The sequence below is a fragment of the Agelaius phoeniceus genome, chromosome 16 (genome assembly GCF_051311805.1).
Source record: "Agelaius phoeniceus isolate bAgePho1 chromosome 16, bAgePho1.hap1, whole genome shotgun sequence".
Taxonomy (NCBI): Eukaryota; Metazoa; Chordata; class Aves; order Passeriformes; family Icteridae; genus Agelaius; species Agelaius phoeniceus.
The window spans coordinates 7902686-7926049 of record NC_135280.1 but is presented as its reverse complement, the minus strand read 5'-3'; the positions used below and the strand labels follow the sequence as shown (position 1 = coordinate 7926049).

At 41.0% G+C, this 23364-nt stretch overlaps 3 protein-coding genes across 5 annotated transcripts in view; 2 read left to right on the top strand and 1 right to left on the bottom strand.

Moving 5' to 3' along the window:
* Positions 1-6489, top strand: part of VPS35L (VPS35 endosomal protein sorting factor like) — a 43531-nt gene extending 37042 nt beyond the window's left edge. For both annotated transcript variants that reach the window (XM_054643418.2, XM_077186701.1), the window contains exons 28-31: positions 604-769; positions 2544-2662; positions 5000-5146; positions 5627-6489. In XM_054643418.2, coding sequence (XP_054499393.2) covers positions 604-769; positions 2544-2662; positions 5000-5146; positions 5627-5725 — 531 coding nt within the window. In that variant the 3' untranslated portion in view covers positions 5726-6489. The remainder of the gene's footprint in view (positions 1-603; positions 770-2543; positions 2663-4999; positions 5147-5626) is intronic.
* An 817-nt stretch (positions 6490-7306) lies between these two features.
* KNOP1 (lysine rich nucleolar protein 1) lies at positions 7307-17616 on the bottom strand. 2 transcript variants are annotated; one of them, XM_054643813.2, is made up of 5 exons: positions 17487-17616; positions 15218-16574; positions 11007-11075; positions 10479-10547; positions 7307-7921 (listed from the first exon to the last, which is right to left on the bottom strand). In XM_054643813.2, exons 2-5 carry the CDS (start codon positions 16571-16573, stop codon positions 7610-7612), a joined length of 1806 nt encoding a protein of 601 aa, XP_054499788.2. In that variant the 5' UTR covers position 16574; positions 17487-17616; the 3' UTR covers positions 7307-7609. The 2 variants fall into 2 exon arrangements, with proteins under 2 accessions (XP_054499788.2, XP_077042821.1); XM_077186706.1 differs by lacking the exon at positions 17487-17616 and adding an exon at positions 17045-17252.
* The window catches only part of IQCK (IQ motif containing K), a 37533-nt gene continuing 31717 nt past the window's right edge, over positions 17549-23364 (top strand). Inside the window, exons 1-4 of the mRNA XM_077186708.1 lie at positions 17549-17630; positions 18937-19010; positions 19682-19796; positions 21140-21237. Coding sequence (XP_077042823.1) covers positions 17606-17630; positions 18937-19010; positions 19682-19796; positions 21140-21237 — 312 coding nt within the window. The 5' untranslated portion in view covers positions 17549-17605. The remainder of the gene's footprint in view (positions 17631-18936; positions 19011-19681; positions 19797-21139; positions 21238-23364) is intronic.

Sequence of the window (23364 nt, the reverse complement as noted above, 5' to 3'; positions counted from 1 at the left end):
TGTCCCCAGTGGGCTGTGATCTGTCCTGTGTGTCTTGGTGCCACTGCTCCAGCTGCCAGCTGGAATTAGCCTGGTGCAGTATAGAGCTGCTTGTAAAAACTCCCAGCTTATGTAAAGCAGAGTCTTTCTTTTCATTTCATGTGAAAAGATTGTTGATTGTCTGTAACAGACTTCCCAGTGTAGGAGTTCTTCTGAAACTCATAATTATATGAGTAATACACTACAGCTTACTGATACCATTTGAATAATGAAATCTACCCAGCGTTTCATTTCAGAGGCTTAGCTGTTAAGAAGCTGACAATTAATTTTGTACTGCTCCCCCATGACTCCAAAACAAAGCATTTCAAAGTTGGTCTGTGGAGGCTGCCTGGATCATGTTCTGCTTATGGGTCAAATGGGCATTTTAGATGGAAACTGGAAAAAAGTTCAAAGGATTTGCAGGAAGCACACTTAAGAAAAGTAGCTGTCAGCTTTAATTATATTGTAGGTCTGCTTTTATAGAGCTCAAACTGTGACTCTCCACCACTGAATTACTGCAAATAATCCTATTTTTGTTCTGGGGTTGTGCTGTTGGTTTTGACCTGTCTTTTTTCTCCTCTGTAGGACCATCCAGAACAAGGAGTGTTGTTCCTTGTGAGAGGATTACTGAATGTGATCCAGGATTACACTTGGGAGGATAACAGTGATGACAAAGTCAGGATTTATACCAATGTTTTGCATCTGCTGTCTGCAATGACTCAAGAAGCATTTATCTACCATGTAGATAAAGGTAATACCTAAGGGGGTTCTGGCTCTTTGCATTCCACCAGGACATTTGTAGTATTATCTTATTACCATAGCCAGTTAATGAAGACCAGTGGTAATCAGTCTCACAGGATGGATTATTTTTCTATCCAGTTCCAGGTATTGTAATTTAGAATAATCCAGGAGTTGGCTTCTGAACAGGTGCAGTCTGTTCTTTAAAGTGAATCTGTGCAGAGTGGGTTACTTAGCTTGCTTCAGGTGGTATTGGTGCAAATGCTTATAAATGTGAACTTTCAAGTACAGATTATGCATATGAAGGGTTTTATTTAAGTCTAAAGCATCAACTTGGTTTATACTGATCGTTGGTGTTTCATCCACATTTATTAACAACTCCAGTTTTCAGAATGCAAAGCCTAGTCTTCATTATTTAAATGATGTATTTGCTGCTTTGAAGGCAGGCTTTGAGTTCTGGAAACTGCAGTAACTTACAAAAATATTCAGAATAGCTAGAAAATTCTAAAGATTTTACATTTTGAAAAATAGCTGTCATCTTTTTTTGTAATAATTTTTGGAATATTTTGATATATGCTCTAAAATTTGCATATTTTCCTTCTGATTATAGATTACTAAACTAAGGTAGAGTAATAAATAAAAATCCTTTAAAGCACCCTGAAGATTAATGACTCAGAGTGGCCAAGATGGTTTGACTTTTTCTTTGTTGCACAGACTTTCACACAGAGGAAGGCTGGAAGGTGTTCTGCAGTTCTGGTGAACAGTCTGTCAGATTTACCACCCATGACAAAAAACCCCTTGCAGTTATTGCACAGAAAACAGCTGTCAGTGGAAGTGCTACTCTGTAGTAAATCTGCTGTTCAAATTCTGTAAGGAAGTGTGCTTTAGCTTTTTCTTCCACTCCATTTTCTATATGACCAAAATAGCTGCATAATCCCAAGATAAGAAGTCTAAATAAATTAGATTTTAATGGAGAGAAGCATGGAAATATAAATTAGTAATTTTCCCCCTGTAGTAAGGCAATGGGAGTTTTTTCCAGGTGGACTTTGTACCTTAGCTTATTGAAATGAAGTTTACTTGGAAACAGGGGATTATCTTTCATCTTTTGTGATTTCTGATTTACCTAGAATATATTTAAACCTAAAAAATTCTTTTACCCTACTTCTTAATAGAACATAAATAAATTAGGACACAAGACATGTTTAAAATCACAATTATATAAGCTGTAAAAACTTGAAGAGCTCTCTCCCTCCTAAGAATCCTTTAAGGTCTTTGAAACTGAAAATACACTTTTTGAATTTCTATCCATGACTTTGAGGTAATCATGGGTTTATTTTAAGAAAAAAAAAAATGCAGTTTCTTTAGAAAATCTGATTTTCACTAAATAAAACTCAAATTGTTTGGTCCAGTGCTGCTACCATTGGAGATGATGGCCATGCTCTTCTAAAGTGATGGAAGCAGGGAGTCTGTCTCTGTGGAAAACCTGAAAATTGACAAGATATGTTGCTGAACATTGAGTCTAGGAGATACTTGTGAGCCTGGCTGCATCCAGGAATACAGGACTGGCTTTAAGTTAAAAGATTCTTCTCAGTGTTTTGCTCTTAAAATCAAAAGGACACAGTAGGCAACCAAGTGGTAGGCACTTAGGAAACACTTCTGTGTGTGTTTCATGGAGGAAGGTCATTTTACCACTTCCAAATCTGGTCTTCTGTCAATATATGATGTTTTCAATATCAAAAAAATGTACAGCTCTTTAGGCAGACCTAAGCTTGAATTCATCTCTGCAGTTGATTCCAATGATGCTCTCTATGGTGGAGACTCCAAGTTCCTGGCTGAAATTAATAAACTGAGTGAGACAGTGGTGTCACAGATCCTGGATCACCTGAAAACCCTGGGAAAGGAGGAGGTATGTTCTTACTCAGATTGACTCAATATAAAACCAAAAGTAATTTGGGGTTGAAGAAACAAAACAGCTTTGATCAGGACTTGGTCTTTTCAAAAGCTTCAGGAACCTCATAACAAAAGGAAATTGGGTATTTTAATTTGTTTAGAAAGTGAGACCATCACATAGGCAGGCTTGTGGTGGACACCTAATGATGTCCAATTCTGTAATAAAGTGAGAATTCAGTTAGTCTATTACTGGGGAAAATACAATGAAAGCCACCTCTGATTATAAAAGGGTCAGATCCCAGGCACTGAGATGATGTCAGGAGAGAGGTACAGAGGGAGGAAATAGTTGTTTTGTCTTTACTCTGACTTTAGTATATTTGTTCAATATAAAATAAAGAAATCTCTAGGCAGCTTATAGGATTTCTTGATTGGAATTCAGAGGCTCTGAGGGATCAAATCTAGCTTAATGGATTGTATGTGGAAGGCAGGTGACTGATGTTTGCTGAAATGATGAGAACTCACTGTTCTGTTAATGTCCCTGTTTCTGAGAATGGACAGCTTCCCAGGCAGCCCTTACTGGATGGCTGCTATTGATAGAAATCCTGGGGCTGCTGGCCTGGCATGGAGGGCAGGGTGTGATTGATTGGATGGAATTTTTTAGATGGGCTATTTGCACAGTAGCCCAGAGTGTTTGCCAATACAGAATGTGTTAAGTGATACATATTGGGAGGACACTGTGCTAAGTTTAGCCTTTTCTCTGCTTTTGCTATCCTGTTTGTCCTTCCTTGAGCAATGGCAGAGATGGAAGATGAAAATATCCTTAGCTCAAATCCTCTACATCATTGTACACATCACCTCAGGGAACAGTAGTTCTTTTTCAGAACAGCAACAGCAGAAACAACCACTCTAGCACAGCTAAGAATGCCCAATGTTCCAGGGCTGGGAAGGAAATTTAAAGTGTTTCAGTGGGTAGTATATTAGGGATTTTTTTTGCATCTGACTCCTGTATGGAATTTGTGGGTAGGAATGTTTGTAGTGCTTGAAATCCATGGTTTCTGAAAGGCCTTTTTTGGTTTGTTTTCTCCTTTCAAGCATGCTTTGAGTATGGGGACCCTGTGTTAGTTCACTGAGGCTGTTGTGGCACAGAAAACTGGATTTAAGGCTAAGCAGCACAGACACAGGTGCTTGGCCTGCCCTTGCCTCTGCACCTTGGATTTGCTCCTCTGTCCAGCCTCATTTACAAAGAGGCACCATTTGTTTTGCTTTGTTGAGTGAAAGTCATTGAGAGATTTAGATAAAAATTGCTTTGTAAGAATGAATAGTTGTTTAAGGAAGCTGTTGTTGCTGAGGAAATAGAAGTGATGAGAATATTGTCAGAGATCTGTAATTGTGCTAAAGTAAAGCTGGTCATAAAATCACTGTGGTATTTGGATTGCTTCAGTGTTGGTGACCTTTTATTATTCATTTCTTGGCTGCTCATTTAAATGAACAAGGCTCTAATGATTCTGTGTTTTTATTGGTTCATTTCCTTTAAAAGCTATAAAGGAAAATAAATTTTTCTTACAATAAAATCCTTTCACCAAAATGGCAACTTGGAAGAGAACAATGCATCTTATTGTTAACACAGTGTGGTCTTTTCACAATGTTAGAGAATGCTTCATTTGTGGGACAGTGCTGGAATGGAAATTTTTAGTTCTGGACAGTTCTGTAAAGTTCAAGCTGTTTCTGGTCAAGAGAACATGTAGCAGTGAATCCTCTCTGCTTTGTGTGGGGGGAAAACTGCTCTTATGCTCCTTAAGGTCCCTCCTCAGCAATTTTAGGGGAAGTAGCTACAAATATGGTGCAAATATGTTCATATCACCAGAGTTTCAGTGAAAGAATAGCAGGGAAAAACCATCTTTGGTTAAATAAATAAATAAAAGCAGAATAGACTGGGGGGGAAAAGCCTGAAGTTGCATTAATTTAGATGAATGCCAGTGGTCTCTCTAAAAATTTACAGCTAGGGTGCTCTAAGTGCAAGGTTGGTTGGTGGGAGGGTGATTTCTGTGCAGTTGTAGGGAGTCTGGAGTTGTAAATGTGTCAGACCTACATTCTGTGCTGTGCCAAAGTGGGATGAGTCCTGAGTAATTATTTTATTTACAGCAGCTTATGTTGATTTACAGCTGGTGCTGTTTGCTGCATTTTGAATGGAGTATGAAAACCCTGCCTGTATTTTTATGTCTGTAACTCTTGCTGTGTGTCACAACAGGAGAGTCCTTTGAACTTCTGAGGGTTCAGAGAGGCTGGTGAGGTTGAGCTGGGTATTTTGGGATGAGTGTACAGTAACATGGGAATATTTTTGTTTTCATCCTAGACCCTGAAGAGGCAGAGCCAGCTGGCTCTCTACTTCTTTAACACCATTCTGGCTCATGGGGACCTACGAAACAACAGACTGAACCAGCTTTCAGTCAATCTCTGGAATCTTGCTCAGAAGCATGGCTTTGCTGACACCAAGACTATGGTAAGGGAAGGAGACAGACAATGCAGAGAGGTTTTAGTTCTTATTTCCAATCTTTATTTGGGAAAAGGCAACATTTTCTTGAACTGAATAAACCTCATCTCTTTACAAGCTACTATCTTAAAAAAATCAAATTGTCTTAAAACCTCAACAAGTTATTTTTCTAAATGCTTCTTAATGAACAAGCAACTTGTCTTATTTCAAGTGGTCTGTATCTTTCTAGAACTTTAATAGTATGACAAGCATTAAGGAACGTGAAAGTGTTGGTTGTTCTTAACTACTAGAAAACTAGCTTTAAGAGAAATACTGCATTTTTATTTTGTGGAGGAACTGCCTGTTGAAAGCTTGTAAAGTGGCATTTGAGAGCCTTTCAGAAACACATACATGATAAAGAGCATGATGTAAAACACCTTCACAGAGATGAACTGATGGCTGTGAAATGAGACACTGAAAATCTCCAAATACCTTTCTTTTCAAATCTAGGTGAAAACCCTGGAATACATCAAGAGGAGGAGCAAACAACCTGAAATGAGTCATTTCACAGACTTGGCCCTGCGGCTTCCTCTGCAGTCCAGGACCTGATGGGTGCCTCTTCCAGGAGTCACCTGCACAAGGGAGCATGGAAGCAAGGCCACAAATCACTGATCCACTCTCCCTGCAGGAGCTCAGTGCATTGTTACTTTCCTTAGTGAGACAATTTACTTGGGCACAGCAAAGGTAAAACTGTTCTGAGTGCAATAATTTAACCTGAGTTTCTCTATCCAGTTTTACCATAGCATTATTATTTTAAATGCTGATTTACATTCAGTGAACAGTTATCTTGAATCTCTATGGTTGCAAAAGCCTTTTGAGATCTAATCTGTTGTAATTTTAACAAAAAAGGAAGCTAATCTGTAGAAATGAGTTCACAGCCTCAAAACTTCATCCCTCTTGCAGAATACTCATTCTCCTCTGCAGAAAGCAGCAGTTCAGTATAACAGACTGAGTTGTCTCTCTGCTTTGGGATGCTGCCAGCATTTGTCTGGCTGGTTCCAGTAGCAGAGAACAATGGCTGAGGTGTTACTGCTCTTAATTTCTACAATACATTTACACAGACATGTTTATGTTTTCATTTTAGTCCAGCAGTGTTTTGTAAAATGGAAGGAATCTTAAAGTGTTGCAAAGGAAAATGGAAATTATGCAAAGTCCTCTATATTTGCAAAGTACCTATCACTGAATAAAACAATTTGCAGTTCATCTGTGTGTTCTGGGGGAGTTTGTGTATACAAATCCATCACCTTACCCCTTCTGGAATTTAGTTACATGTACTGTTATTATTTCTAATAAAATTTCACTCTCACCCCTTCTGCCCCATGTTGAGATCTTATATCTATTGCTACTTTTGTTTAGTGGTTTTTTTTTTTTTCTCCTTGCCAGGCAAGTAGCTGAGGGCTTGAATTCAGCATTTGTTTCAAACCAGAAGAGAAAACAGAACCTCAACCACCTGAATTTTAGTAAAACAGGAGCCAAAACCTAGAAGGGCTGGTGGAAGCTGGTGCTGAACACTGAGAGCAGTAGTGCAGATCAGCCTCATGTTGAGGTAGGGGTGGTTTAAATGCACTTTAAAGGAGAAGGTTTTCTCCAGAAGTTTAGACCCTGCAGGAAGAGCATCTCCCTCTTCCCAGATACAGGAATGGATTCACGGCAACCCCTTAAGATGGAGTCTCAGGATAATTTTCACTTCCTCTCAAGAGTTGCCTAAAATGCATCAGAACCCAGTGCTCTCAAGTGTGTTTTCTGCTGGAGGCAGATGCTTTCAGGTAGAGCAGTCCATTGCAGAAAACTTATTGTGGAAAAGTGAAGCTATCTTAAAAGATAAAGAAATGTAGAAATTCTCTTGATGCTACTCTCCAAACTGCTTATACTTTCATTTTTAGCTAACAGCTGCTGATGGGAAATCCAACTGCCAGAGCATAGTTCCAATACAGAGGATGTCCAATGCTATCTGTTATTATAAGGAAGATGTTAGATTTTTAAGAATTACTTTCTGAGTTAAAAGTCTGCCCTCATCAAATTTGAGGGCACACCACTAATGTGTCTTCAAAGTAAAGCACCATCATTTTGTACCACTGAATGTAAAACATGTGAAGACTTTACAGAACAATAAAATCCTTTGGAATCACTTATAGATAAAAGTAAGTTTATTAAATCAGCATTTAAAAAAAAATTACTGAATTTCAACTAATTGCAGGCATGGCGCACATCTTCAGTCTTTGAAGGAGGCTGTCTCTTGCCTTGCAGAACAAAATAAAGGTTTCAAAAACTTACTGTTTGGATGAAGTGAGGACTCAGCTCCTCTGCTATATGTAGCTGAAAACTTGAACTTCAAGGACTTCATAAATGAAATTTCTTCGGCATTTTGATATTTCAAGTAAAAAGATGTAGAAGGCAAAAAGGAGATTTTCCTCTCTTTATTACTTCTGAGTTTTAATCTTCAAATTTTATAGATCTAGATGCATATTTGTCTATGTATACTTTCTTGTTGGCATTAGGCTGAAATCCAAGACCAATTCCTCTGTGTTGCTTCAAGTCCATTGCTTTATCAAACTCCATCTTCAGAGCCTGCTGTAACTTCTGCTCCCCTTCCTGGTTCAGAGCCATGTTTGGTTTGTTTGTAGTTGCTGAAGGACTTTGCATAGGCACAGAACCCTTTTTAAAACCACCCAACAGTCTAAAAAACTTATTTTGTTCCTCAGAACTTTTAAAAGTAGCTGTACTCCACTGTCCAAGGTTCATTTCCTGTGAGGCAAAACAAAGATAACACTAAAATTAAGAAATACCAAGACCAAGGAAGACAATTTCTGGCTGTGTAGATGAGAACAGAACACAGAAGCCTGAGAGGGGCACAGAGCTGGGCACTGTTATTCCATGGGCAGAACCTCTGCAGGGATGTGGTACCAGACTGAGCTGGCTCTGCCTCAGTGCACCTTCATCAGCATTTCAGCCATTGCACCTGGAGCCAGGGGTTAATGCCCTTTGAGAAGCTCCTTTCCCTCTGTCCTTGGCTTGCTGCTCTCTCTTTACCCAGCTCCAAGAGCCAGACAGCATCTCTTATTCTAAGAAAACTGTCAGACTTAATCCTCTTTCACTGTCACTTTGTGGGGTTATCTTTTCATCCTCCCACTGCCTAGCTAGGGAGCTGCTGTTTTCAGCAGAGTTTGTTAGTTGTGGACACTGTTCAATCTGGTTTATAAGCTATAAGTAATATCTGCATTCTCATCCCACTAATTACAGTTAATATTGCAAGGGTGCACACCCAGAGGGCCTCCCCTATCCAACAGGACAAGTCTAGTTCTCATAAAGCCTCCCCTCCCTTGCACTTTGCTGTGTTCTTTGTATTTACTGTATTTGCATTTAATTGCCCTCTCTGAACTACTTCATCCCTTCAGGATTTTTCTTCTGTCTGCAGATTCTGGCCCCTTTCTGAGGAGGCAATATCCAACTAAAATGAGATTTCAGCTGTTTGTGGAAAACCCCAGATACACCATAGGATTTACAGAGTTCATGAACTTTTGGCTTACCTAAGAACAGGCTTCATTATTCAAGGGTATATTTGACTCCTGCACTACAACTATGCAGTCTCTTATTAATATTTTTGGCAGGACTTACTCAGAATTTTTTCTTTAAAATTGGGCATGATACTAAATGGCAGAATGTCTGATTATTAATTAAACAGATTAAGCTGGCTACATCAAAGGAAAAAAAATGTGAATTCAGTGGTATGTTTATGTCAGCCTGAAATCCTTCCAACAGAACAGTTGCAGCTTGCATAAAACAGTCATTCTCCAGCAGACAGCCAACATGACACACAGCATGCTACACAACTGCAGGAAAGCTACAGCAGGGGTTTAAGGCAACAAAAAGCAAGGCTGGAGTATCATTCACCATCACAGGCCAGAATACCTGGTATGAAAGAAAGCTACCCATAATACTTCAGCCTTTTGACCTTGCAAGTTGCTGCACAAGCCCAGTCTGTGACACAGATACACCCAGACACACACAAGACACAGATAAATAAATCTAAGTCCTCCCTTTGCAATGGGAGACATCTGCACTGATGCAGATATAATTATGGCTTGTCAAAACCCTGTTTTTAAGTGAGCTGCTGGCAGGCACTACACACAGCTTCTGCTGAAGCATTTCCAGCTCACTTTGTGGAGCTGATGAATTAGTTTTCACAGCTTCTATTCTTCTGCATACTACTAAACAGAAACAGATCAGTGCCAAAGAACTGAGATCTCCTGCCAAGGATGTCATTTTTCTCAATGACTCCAGACACTATTAGACAGTTGTAGTTCCAGAGCAGTGAGACTCCCTCCCACTATGTTAGATCTACAGGAGCTGTTTCTGGCATTTGTTTGAGGCATATTCCAGCTTTCTAGGCACTCTGGCAGTCCTGCAAAACAACAGAAGATTTACTCTGAATTACTAGCAAAGCTTTCTCTCCACCTCAATATTCTTACTTCTGGCTAAATACGGCAGCAAGCTTCAACTACCTTACTGTGAATGTGTCAGGAGCCAGGCTGAGTGGATGCAAAAGCAAAGAATCAGAAAATATCTTCCAAAGAGATGGTGGGGGAAGATGTAGAAGCCATGAGAGAACTGACTCTGAACATCACACACCTGTGTTAACAGCTGCCACCCCTTCACCCCTTCATGGGTGTCCCTGCTGCTGAATATGTGCTAAGTCGTGCAGGTAAGAAATCAGAAACACTTCAGTGACTGCTGCATCCACAGCCCAAAAATTACTTGTATTTCACAGTAAGCAGAAAATGCTTCTGTAGCAATGTTTGATGGCTCATTGTCCAGAGGAACCAGAGAAAATGCTGCTTTTGAGGAGTGATGATGGGAATCAGAGCACTGTGCAGTGGCAAGGAGTTCAGTGCTCAGCTCTCTGACTCTGGGCACTGTACCAAGCTGTTCTATGGCATGACCTGAAACCTGCAGTAGAAGGAACAGCGCTGTACATGAGCCACATACAAAGAGAGCACAGTGGTTTTTACAGGACCCTGCCCTGGAACACAGTATTTCCATCAGGCTGGGGTCTAAACCACATACAAAGAGAGCACAGTGGTTTTTACAGGACCCTGCCCTGGAACACAGTATTTCCATCAGGCTGGGGTCTAAACCACATACAAAGAGAGCACAGTGGTTTTTACAGGACCCTGCCCTGGAACACAGTATTTCCATCAGGCTGGGGTCTAAACCACATACAAAGAGAGCACAGTGGTTTTTACAGGACCCTGCCCTGGAACACAGTATTTCCATCAGGCTGGGGTCTAAACTCATACATCACCTGTCCCACTTTGGCCTTGGTTTTGCCAGATTCTCTGTCAATTTCTTCTTGCAGGGCCTGCCGCCTCACCTAGTGTGCAGAAAATGACACATGCAGCATAAGACTCTGGGTCCAGTGTGTTCAATGACAATTCACAATGAAACAGTAAGAGAAAAACAGAATAATTAGTTATCTGCAGAATTTTGTAAGGAAAATTAAAAGGTGCATGGGATCCTTTCACACACTCAACATACAAACTGTAATTTTTTAGTGTCTGTTAAATGAGTTGTTTGCTGTATCAAGTCTAATTTTCTACCTGTCTGCATTGATGAGAGGCAAAGAAATGTGTCTTTAACTTAGTAAGTTAATTAGTTCTGACATTGACTGTACATTTTGGACTTAACCCACATGTAAAGCACATTTTAAGCAGAGCTTTATTTAGGGAAATTTAGGCACAGATAAGCAACAAAGCAGTTTTTTGTATCAATTCCTATGCATATTTTAAATGCTGATTTGCTATAGATCTTACCCTCTTAGGACAGAGCATACCTTGTCTATGTTAATTTCATCACAGTTTCCTTTTTTTTCCTTCACAATAATTACACCATCTAGATGTTCCTGTAAAACAGGAAAAAACTTGTATGATTATTTTTATCCATTCTGATTAATTAGAATTTACACAGCTCTTACCACAAAAGTAGTTAAAAAAGTAAGCAATCAGTAGTACTGTTCAGGGGCAAGAAGAAACAGTCAGCTCTAAGATGAAAATGCCAATTAAATCTGTGTATTCCTATTGAAAAACCACACAAAGAAAAAACATTTTTTCTTTTAATCAAGATAAATGATTTTTACATTTACACATTAAGGACCTGCCAACAATACTGGCATGCATGGTAATGTTTGCAGGCAGAGTAATTTCAAATTAAACCATTTTGTAAAAGCTTAAATTTATACTTGAAGAGAGGCCCAGAGACAGTGCAAGTTAAACAAAAATTGAAATTGGAGGTAAAATAACTAAAGGTCTCTCTGAAACAAATGCACAAAAGCCAATCAAGAGCAGCTGCATGTGCTCCCTTGTGCACGAAGGTCCCCAGGAGAGGCAGAGCTCACACATGAACTGTCCCCTGCAATGGCAGCCAGCAGCACCTGATGCCACATCTGAGAGCAAGGAACAGGGAGCTGATGGAAGAGACAGAGCAGCTCCAGAAGGAATGGATGGGCTGGAAGGAAGGCAGGAGGCAAATCTGGGCAGAGCCCACACACAACCAGATCCTGATCACATCTCCACAAAGTGCAGCCCTTCTGCTCCCAGTGACTGGCGTGCCTAAACCACTGCCCCCAGCCTTTCTCTGCCAAATCTGTCATCAGGAGAAGCTTTTTGGGCATCAAGTACAACAGGGTAAGTAATAAGTCCAGGAGAGTGGTAAATGAGAGCCATAAGCTTTAAACCAGCCTGGAAAAAGTGGCCAAAGGGAAGATTTATTGATACAGCTAACATAATAAACCAAGCATGAAACAGCTAGGGAAACGACAAGGAAAAGATTTCTAACATACTTCTGTCAGCAGAACCTGCTGTTACTTTTTTGAGGCTTTAGTTCTATTAAAAGCTATCAATGATTTACCTCATTTTCCAAAGCTACCTTTTATACCCTGCTTTCACACACACAGAAGTGCATGCACTATTAAAAATGGGAGAACACTGTCTGCAGGAAGGAGAGCTCGTGCTCTTGGAAGAAAAGAAGAAACCAAAACCAACCCCCATTTCCTTCTAGATGGCCTGGTACTGTCTTTTCAGATCTATTAAAACAAGCAGGTAAACTGTCCTGACAGGACTCTGCAAACAACTGCAGCCTATTTTTTTCTTTTTAGCTGGAAGGAGAGAACACCCCCATCCCTGCTCATTCCCAGCACCGTGCTGACCTGCTGAGGGCTACTGAGTGGAAAAAACTACCCCATGGAGGTGTGCCAAGCTGCCTCCAACTTCATGGAAAAGGAGCACATTCACACATGCTGGGGTTATGCTGTCTGCTGGCAAACAACATCAAAGCAGCAAACGGAGTCCTTGTCCTCCTCACTGTCCCAGCTGACTGCAATGGCATCCCACCAGAAAAACACCAAGCACTGATATTAACTGGGGATCACTCCACATTGTCTTTAAAATCTGCTTTTTCACTTGCAGGGCAAGCCCAACAGAGCATTTTTAAGGCATGCAGAGCCTTGTGTGTAGATTAAAACATTTCGGGACTCTGGCACATTTAAATGCAAGACCACACAATCAGCCACATTATTATTATTATTATTATTATTATTATTATTATTATTATTATTATTATTATTATTATTATTATTATTATTATTATTATTATTAGTGTAGTGTCTTTTGGCCTGGCAGGAACTAGAACTTGCTAGAACTGATTAACCCAGACCTCTCAACCTTCAGATTTTCTTTTGAGTAGTTTCTTATTATTAAAGGAGCTGCCTATGGGAAAGAGGAACAAAACATACATCACACTACTCCCTTCTCCTCAGTAGTTTGCAAAGTATTTGCTGTGGTTTCCATATTAACTGGTCATGAAAGTTTACATGGTAGGGCTTATCTTGCCTCTACACAATGTAAGCAGCTGCAAAATCCAAATAATGTCCAACAAAAAGGCAATGCCAATTTAATTAGAAAATAGATCCAGCAATAAAACCACCCTGTCCTTTTGAAAGGTCAAAAGGAGAAATCCAACTTGAAAGCCCCAAACATCTGCTCACCTCATGACTGATAAGCACACACACTCCCCTCACAAACCCCTGTGAAAAAAGCTGTATCTGGGTCTCCACATGAATCTAAATTTAATTATTAGCACTAGACACCAGGCAGCTGCCAGGTTTCCACAGAACTTGAGGAGCTCACAGTATGGTGTGCTCTACCCTTAACGTGCAAAAATCTTCAGTGATACCTTCCTAACTAGTGATTGACATTTAAATAAGCCAAGCATTCAACATTCTTGATAGAAAGCAACTGGAATGCAGCTTCTCATTACCTACAGGAATAAAAGTTACCTCCTAGTAACTTGCAATGTGCCATTTTCAAAGTCAAGTTTAAGCAGCCACAAATACAGATAGATACCTATTGATTTTCTGAGCATCTCACAGCTTAATTCCCAGTAATAACAACAGAAGTTGGGCATGCAGGTACTAACTTTTGGCACCCTTAGCTTTAAAACATAACTTTGATCAGATAAAGAAAAACTGTCTGTATTTCAAATATTTCATCATAATCATTTTACCTCAGAAGTGGCAAGTACTGCAATACTCTGGGATGGGATTTCCTGACCAGTCAGTCAGGATCCAATCCCAGTTACCCTCAGTTACAATTTACACAGTTCTTACATCTATTTATTTTCTTGCATAGATTTACTGTTTTAATTAAAACTGCCTGCTTAGGTGTTTAGTACCTTTCTATCAGAATTTATATTTCAATGTTGTTGGCCCAGTCTACACTTAGGATTCCTAGGATTTTCTCTGAAGTTTTGTTGGAATTAGTCAACAGGTTTTGGCTAACTTTCCCCTTTGCTCCTAACATTACATAACTCCAGCAGTGACAGCAGCAAAGCTTGAGGAAAGTCTAACAAACAATTAGATGAACTCCTGCTGTCAGGGTAAATTACATGGTATTCAACTCCTGTTTTATGGAGAGTGTTCCACTTTGCTAAGAGCAACTGAGCATTTATGACTGTACAAACCCACTCTATTTTTGGGCCAGTACTTGCTGATAGCTGTAATATTTAAATTTTCACAACTGAGACACTGTGTGATGACAGCAGCAGGCATCTCTGCTTCCCCAGGTGTCACAGGACCAGCTCAGCTGGGGTTGGACCCCTCTATGGGCCCTTCCTTTAAGAGCTGGGCTGGCTGATCCCAGTGGGTCCCTCCCAGCTCAGGATGTCCTGTGAGCTGTGCCATGCTGAATGTGCCACCCTGTGAGCTGTGCCATCCTGAATGTGCCACACTGAATGTGGCACCCTGTGAGCTGTGCCACACTGAATGTGGCACCCTGTGAGCTGTGCCATGCTGCATGTGCCACGCTCAATGTGGCACCCTGTGAGCTGTGCCATGCTGAATGTGCCACCCTGTGAGCTGTGCCATGCTGAATGTGCCACCCTGTGAGCTGTGCCACGCTGAATGTGGCACCCTGTGAGCTGTGCCACACTGAATGTGCCACCCTGTGAGCTGTGCCACGCTGAATGTGCCACCCTGAGAGCTGTGCCATGCTGAATGTGGCACCCTGAGAGCTGTGCCATGCTGAATGTGGCACCCTGAGAGCTGTGCCATGCTGAATGTGCCATCCTGTGAGCTGTGCCACACTGAATGTGCCACCCTGTGAGCTGGGCCATGCTGAATGTGGCACCCTGTGAGCTGTGCCACACTGAATGTGGCACCCTGTGAGCTGTGCCACGCTGAATGTGCCACCCTGTGAGCTGTGCCACGCTGAATGTGGCACCCTGTGAGCTGTGCCATGCTGAATGTGGCACCCTGTGAGCTGTGCCACGCTGAATGTGGCACCCTGTGAGCTGTGCCATGCTGAATGTGCCACCCTGTGAGCTGTGCCATGCTGACACAGACCAGCTGATCCTGCCTCCCCACACCCAGGGGGACCCTCAGTGACCTCAGTGTCACCAAGAGCAGAGCATCCTGCAAAGTAGGGAACTGCCCCAAAGGCTTCCAGCTCCTCAGCAGGAGGGAGCAAAGCTGCCCTCCTCTCCACAACTCACCACTGACTCATTCCATGGTGATTCTGTCTTGATCTTTTTTGCATCTGCTTTTGAACCTGGCTCTTCAGCTGAGTCCTGTGGTTGTACTTTTTTCCTTTCTTTCCTTTTTCTGTCACACAGCACAGGTTTGCTATTGCATAATGCCCCATCCACAGTGTCCCCTGTAACACACTCAGCTCGCTCCATTTCACTCTCTTTGTTCTTACTGCTTTCCAATTGTATTTTTTGGAGTTTAGAAGCACTGTCATTGTTTAAAGAAACTTCTGAGTATGTTGTTTCCTTCTCCTTTTTCTTAATCTTCTTCTTTTTCTTTTTACTGACTTCATTATTATATTTGAAATTCTTCCTGTATTTCTTTCCAGACAGCTCTTCTTCCTCAAGCTCAACTTCTTGCTGTGCTGGGAGATGCTTATCAGGAATGCTGTGACTGCAGTCTTGCTTATCTTCACAGGTTGAGGAAGAAATAGCTTTTGTTTTCTTCTTCTTCCTCTCTTTGATATGCCCAAAGTTCTTGATTTTGTTCTCTTCCTCTCTGCTTGTCCATGTAAATGCCCAGGAATTATGTTCCTTCCTTTTTCTAAAGTCACTTAATGCAGTGGGGCTACCAGGAACTCGATGCATGTTGTCCTCATTATCTGCCTGTGGTAAAAAGCAGTTAGACTTATCTTTCTTTTTATTTTTCTTCTTTCTTACATAACTCTCCCCACCATTCTGAGCATTACCTGTGTCATAGTCCTCACCCATAAAAACTGCTCTTTGTGAAGTGTATTTGTGGGTGTTTTTACAGACTTTTGCAGATTTCCTTTGTTCACTGTCCTGGATGTCCTCTAATGAAAAACTGCATTTCTTCTTTTTTTTCTTTGTTACCTCACCATCCAAATCCAAATCAGTATTCTTCCTCTTTTTTTTAAAAGATAATTCATTTTTCTTAGTACCATCTGTGCGATGATTTGAAAGCTCCACGTCACTACTCTCATTATTCTCCAAGGAGAAACGACAATGGACTTTTTTTTTCTTCTTCTTGAATATTTTAATTTGTTCCTCTGATTCCTCTTGAAGTTGTAAATCCAGATGACCTTTTCTATTCATAAAGCTTTCTAAATGATCTTCCCTGAGTAATTCATAGCCAACTTTCTTCTTCTTGTTTTTCTTATTATTCTTTGGTTGCAATTTGTGTAAGCACTCATCTTTTAAATTTTCTTTTTTCCTGCTCTTCTTTTTTTCCTTGAGACGGCCACTGTCCTCAGTTTTAATGACAGTTTTAACATCTTCCTCAATTTTAATGACAGTCTTCACCTTTTTCTTCTTCTGTACAGGTTCCTCATGAATGTCTTTTTTCTTTTTCTTTATTATCATTCTAAAAAAGGATATGAAAATGTTAGTGAACTGCTTCAAAGAGACAATGCAAGTCCTAATCTACTTGATCTTCCTTTTTTCTGAAACCATTCCTGATCTCCCATTGTCCCTGACATTCTAATTTCAGTCTGATTTCCATGATGGGGAACCAGAACATATTGACACACAGAAAAGACTGTTTATGGGGTGATTCTTTTTATCATGTTGTTTAGTGTACCTTGTCTTAGCTTGTAAGGTTCTATTTGTTTCACAGCAGCAGACCATAACGTTGTCTCAGTACCTATCCTCCAGATATCTTTTCTAAACGGCAAAACATATCCGTGTGTATATACACAAATACAATTAGTGGGTATATACACAAATACAATTCATTTTCCAGATACCTGTGACTTTTCACTTAACACTGAAGTTCACACGGCTTTACTGCCCACTCAGCATCACAAGACCTTTCCAAGGCACCTGATTTATTACCTTAAACTTCCTTCTATCGGTGATTCTTATCCTTGCTCTCCGTTTTTCTCAGGACATTTATGCCAACAAATTGATTACACCAGAGCACCCTTTAGCACCCACTCACTGAAAAACTCAATTATTCCTGCTCGGTTTGCAGTAACACCATTGAGGCACGCTGTCAATCCGCGGACAGAGCCCCGAGCCCAGCACACCCAGCACAGCCCCCTCTCGCTGTGTGTCCGGCACCCACCCGGCGAGGGGAGGGGAGGGGAGGGGGTGTCAGCCCGAGTCCCGCCCCGCTCCGGGCCCGGCCCGGCTCGGCACGGCCCGGCTCGGCCCGGCTCGGCCCCGCCGCCACAGCATCCCGTGCGGTGCCGGTGCCTGTTCATGGCCGTGAGGGGCCATGCCCTGTGCCGGTCCCTGTGCCGGTCCCTGCCGTGCCGGGCCGTGCGGCGCTCACCTCCCGCGCCACGTGCAGCGCCCGCCGCCGCTCCGGAAGCGATCGCGCCGTGCCCGCCCCGCCCGGCCCCGCGCGGGCGCTGCCGGAGCCGTTGCCGCGGTGACGATCGGGACGCGGCCATGGCGGAGGGCGGGCCTGGTGCAGGTGGGAGCCCCGGCCCCGGCTCCGCTCCGAGCGCCCCGGGCAGGGCTCCGAGCCCCCTGGTCCTGCCCTGCCCCGGCCTGGGGCCGCCCGCTCCTCTCCGCGGGCGCGGGGCTGTGCCCGCCCCACAGAGCGCCCACAGCCGCCCTGATCCCCACCGGCACCGCGGCCACGAGCGGTTCTGTTCGTGGGCCTTATGGTGCTTTTATTGCCATAACTTCCCCACAGACAGCCTTGGTGTGTGTTTGTGCTGCAGCCAGGCTGCTGCGAGCCTGTGGCTGGGCCTCTGAGCCCGGGTCGGGGCCTCTGAGCCCGGGTCGGGGCCTCTGAGCCCGTGGCAGGGCCTCTGCCCTGCCCTTGTGCCGTGTGGGTGATCCCGTACCCACCGGAGTTGGGGATTGCCTCGGGAAAGCAGAGAGGCGAATGTGTCAGTGCTGGCACAAACGTTAAATTAATACAAAACATCTGTTCTGAGAGCACCATCCCAAAGCAAAGCCCCTGGGCTTCTCCCAGAGTCTGGGAACACCGAGATTGCAAAGCTGGGGGACCAGCGCTGCATTCTGCAGTTCCCCAATGGGGTTATCTTCTCTCAGTACTTCATAATGCCCAAAGTAGGCGTTTTGCACTAAAATGGCCATTTTCGGGTAGGAGAGAGGCTGATTATTCTAAGCCAACACCTGCAGCACCCTTGGATTTGGTGGTGCCATTAAAGCCCACTGTGATGGTGGAGCTGAACCTGCTGGGCCGGGCTCTCAGAGCTCTGCACTGTGGCATCTCTGGGTGTTCCCAGTTCAAGTTCCTTTATTTTTCTCAGCCTGAGTCACTCCGTATCCTTGAGGGTCATGTACAGCTTTTAGTTCTTTGGGGTTTTTGTTTATTATATTTTATTTTATTTTGCAGACATTAATACTTAACAATGTCTATGGGACTTAATTGCTCATAGAGGAATCCGCTATGATTGTCAACTAGAAAAGTATTGTCTACTAGTAAAAACAGTGGTTGATTCAGTGCATTCTACCTGTGTTGAAATATTTTGAATTATTATTTTGGTACCTTTTTCCCAATAAAGGGTTCTTTTGTCAGTAAGAACCTTGCACTTGACTTAAAGCTGAAAGGACATGACAAGAGTGTCTAAAGTTCTTGCTTGTTTTAAAACGTTAGATTTCATGTTAAACAAATATCTATTGCATACTAACTTTTGTTTTTTCAAGCCTAAATAAATGCCTTCTAAAATAATGTTGCTTTAGGAGGGAAATAAATATATTTTTAGGGTTTCCTGGTAAATATTGTACTTTTTTTTAACTTTCAGAGCATGAAGAGGAACAGCCTCAATTTTCAGATGTTCCTCAATCAAAAGAAGATCCCGAATCAAAAGAAGAATCAGTGAGTTGAATTCAAGTAAAACATCTGCATAGAGATGGATTGAAAATATTTTAAACAATGAAATGTGAAAATTAGGTACCCATAGGGTAGACTCATTCATAAAATGAAAACAAAATTACTATTTTTCGAATAGTTTATTTGAACCAACAAATGTAATATTCCAAATAATTGCTTGTATTTAAAGCAACTTGAGTAATGCTAACAAGAAAAGTTTATTTTCTTTAAAAGGTGAATTTCAGGACTTCTGAACAATGTGAAAGAGATATTTAAGCTTCTGAATGGAAAGTACTTATTCAGAAAATGCTACCAGTATTAATTTACAAATAATTTCTTACAATGGATAAAATATTTTAAAAATTGTGATATCTCACCATATTCTGTAAAAGGGAGTCATGTGCCTTCTGTTAGGTTTGGGTGATTTTACTGTGCTGGAAACTGCAGAAGTTGTAAAAATGTAGTTATTTATATTATTACTTAGGTATATTATTAATTAAGTGTAATTATTATATTTTCAAGTGTTCAGAAAATACATAAATAATACAATATTTGAATTAGAAATTATAATGCCATATTTTTTAACTGACCTTGTAATTTTTTTTCTGTTTAATTGGTTTGTATTTTTTTGGCTAGTCTATTGGGGTATTTATACAGGATACATTTCTTTTGAGCAGGTGCCTTTGGAAGCAGAAATTCCTGTGGAACAACTTTTTTCTGCCCCTGCAGCCCAATATCTGCCACCTGTGCTTGGGGAAACTCCCCCTGGAGAACCCCCTGATCCAAAAAAATGTAAGTAGCAGTATATGATCTTGAGCCCTGCTGGGATTATCTCTTGCATATGGCAAGGATTTGTAATTTATTTCATTTAGAGAGTTAACAGGACCAAGACATTTGCTGGTGTGGAATTTGCACGGTTTGGCCTCTGGTCTGAAATCAGGGAGCCAGCTTGGCCACTTGGTCAGTGGAAGAAAATCCAAATTATGCATTACAAACCAATAGCTTTACCAGCTAAGGTAGTTCTGTGCTCTTCTGAATAAGTGACTTTTTATTTAGGCACTTAAATCAGAAATGGCAGGCATTTCTTCCTCTGATTTAATAATGCAAAACTAGGATCAATAGACTAAGAAGACAATTGAATTTGAAAACTGCTGTCAAAATTCTGTCTTTTCCCATCTGATTACAGACGAGAATGGAAGCAGCTCTGAAGTTTTGTTCTTCCACTTTTATCAATCCTTTTACTTTATAATAAATTTACCAAGCAGCAGTGTGTTTTTATTATGCCTTTTAGCCCTTCATGTTGTGTTCTCTTCCATTAATTCTTGCTCATTAGGAATTCCTGGTGCAAGTCAGAAGCAGTGTTACCCTTGTCTTCTATATAAATAGTGTCCTCCCAATTATGAGCATTTTCTGGCAGTATATGAACCAATTAAAGGTATAAAGCTGAGAATAAATTCAGTGTTTCAGCTGTGTTGCCAGAAGAGAGCATTTGTATGATTTAGTCTTTGCTGATCACACCAAAACCTGAGTGCTGCCTGAATGGGGAGAAGTGCCAGCCCAGACAGCCCTCTGAGAGGGGAAAGGTTGGGTACATGGAGTCATGGTAAAATCTCTGAAGGATCTGGCAAGTATGAAGCAATTATGACAGAGAAATCACAGCACCACTAAAATATAACCTTTGGTTTTTCCTCTGTCTAGAAATTCAGTTTTATGACTAACTCTGCTGATGCAGATTGTAAAGGGCATGAGATACAAAAGTGGTCTAACTGCAGCAGCACTGAGCTCAGCACAGGCTAATTTCTTCCTGTCAGGGTAAATTAATTCACAGAGCTTTTCACTTCTGTGACTAAACTGCTTCTGGTGTCTGAGTTTCTTCACTTAAAACTGAATCTGACATCTCTGAGGCACACTGAGTTTGCAGTGGTGGTGCACATTGAAATTTACCCAAGTTTGTGTTGTGTTTGATGAGAAGTGAGGACAGACCAGTGGCTGTTGGTGAAGGAAATGAATCTGCTTTGTCCAAGCTGTGATGGTATTGATAAAATGACTGGTACTGACTTGAAGATATCTAATGGTGGTGTTTTTGTGAGATCCACGTGCTTAGCTGTGAGTGAAGGCTGTCCTGTTTTGCTCAGGTTCTCCTCGAGAGTTCTTGGAGTTTTACATCTTCCCAGTGCTCCTGCCAGGACTGGCTGCACTTCTGCATGAAGTAGAGAAGGAGAAGTGTTTAGAGGTTAGTTTGTAGTTTTCATTTCAAATCACTGGCAGGAAGTTACAGCCTTTTCTTTCACAGGCAGTATTTTTTAAATTTGGTCTTTTGCAAGAAAACCATCCATAATAATAGGATATAACATATCAGGGGTTTTGTTTTGGATCTGGTTTTAAATGTTATTCTCTCCAGTAATTCAGAACAGATTACATTCTACATGAACTTGATGATTATAGAAAACCCACTTATGTGAAGAGATGCCCTGCTGCTGGGGAGCCAAGCTCAGGAAGGCAAGCTGAGGTCAGGTGATAGTTTTCCACTGTGACCTCATTTCTTCCTCCTTTTGAACAATAACTAGGAAAACAATAGCTCTTCATGCTTGCCATATAATTGAATATTTATGTTCTTTTCCATTGTTGTCCAGGTGCTTGATCTTGCACATTCTGTTTCCTTATCTGGCATAAATATGTGATTTTTAGTTATCCTTTAGTTTGGTAAGGAATATGTAGTTCCATATGGATTTGGAGGGGAAAAAAAACCCAATTGCTATAATTTGGGTTAAAATGGCTAATGAAATAACTTGAACTGAATTTTAGGATCAAAAGCAGAGTCCTTACAAACCCATAGTAGGAACAGGGAGAAAGGTTCTTGTGATAAACACATTGGAATACAGCTTCCAAAAATAAGAGGACAACAAAGATCGAAAAGATTCATGGAATTCATGAGACAACAGGACATGAAGAGGATTAATTGTGATGAAAAGAATACTGGGTTTGAATTCTGGCTAGACATGAGTCCCTAAAGCCTGTAAAGGGCAGTGGTACAGAATAAACCAGTGGAAGATAAATGGAAGAAGCACTGGAAGGGAAGGGGGGAATGACTGTAATCAATGTGGAATGAGCCCAGGAGAAGAGAGAGGGAATGGTGAGAGACAATGAAGAGTGGGATTTTGATGAGAGGGACTAAAGGTTTTCATGTTTTGAAAGGAAATGAAGATGAATGAGAAGAGCAGGAAAAGTTAAATAGGAGAGCTTTTGAGCAATTGAAATTGTGTTAAGAAAATCAGATTCTAGGGCCAACAGGGGAATTCAAAGAAGAGACCAGAGAAGGTGCATCCATGTCTGGAGAATTGTACAATCACATGGGAAGTCAGGAAAGGGAAATGGTTATGCTGGAAGCAGGGATTTGTGTAGGAAAGATCTTTTTTGAAAGGTGATAAAGAAACATAACAATTTATACATTTAATTTAACATAGGCTCTCTTGCATTATGTGATGCATACAAAAAATCTGAAAAGCTAAAGCCCAGAAAAACCACCAGCTGCTAGATATATGTACAGACTTCAAACTGACATAAATATGAGAGCAGTCTGCAGAAGCTTCATTTTTAAATTAGAGATGAAAGAAACCTATTAGGTTGCCCAGTGTATTCCCTCACTGATTTTTTTTTTCCTACCCTAAGTTCTCCTGTGTTTTATCCCATCTGCTGTAAAATGCCTACAGGGGAAAGACTATTTTCTTAAATCTTTCCTTTCATGAGAACCAACTAATGCATTCATTTTTCAGCATTAAACTGAACAATGTATAAATGTTTTTATTAGAATAACTCTGACTTTTCTTTCTAGTTAGCTATCACAGAAGGAGGAAGCTGTATAAGGCTCTGTAATGAAATATATTTAAAATTATAATAGATCAGGGAAAAGGAATGGAAGAAGGTTTCCTAATGACTTTGCCATCTTCTGATCAACAGTATATTTTCATGATTATTACCAAGCACATCATATTTAAACTGAAAAATGGAAAATGAATTCTGAATATAAACAGTTTATAAACACATCTGCAGGTTAACAATGCACATTGTACAGATATTTCCTGTTTTTATCCAGATTCATGCAGCATAGGAGGAATGTGTCAAAGGCAGGTCAATTTATGTAATTTTTTCCCTTTATGAATGTTGCCTGCTGTGCAACTAATGATTTAATTCACTAGCAAAATAAACTGTTTCCTGGAAAAGAAAATAAGATAAAAAATATTCAGCTTGATTGAATTCCTCTCTGCTAAGAAGGATAAAACAAGATGAATTTGATTCCTTTGGCTGTTTTGAGAACCCTGTTCTGATCATTTTTTCCCATTGCAAAGGAAAAGCAATTTAC

Bases quoted from the DNA above. Each gene is read 5' to 3' on its own strand.
- KNOP1 (XM_054643813.2), bottom strand. From the start codon at position 16,573: ATGATAATAAAGAAAAAGAAAAAAGACATTCATGAGGAACCTGTACAG. The intron at 10,548-11,006 runs GTATGCTCTGTC...TCTGCACACTAG, and splicing joins ATGAAATTAACATAGACAAG to GTGAGGCGGCAGGCCCTGCA. The intron at 7,922-10,478 runs GTGATGTATGAG...TTTGCCTCACAG, and splicing joins CCAAGGCCAAAGTGGGACAG to GAAATGAACCTTGGACAGTG.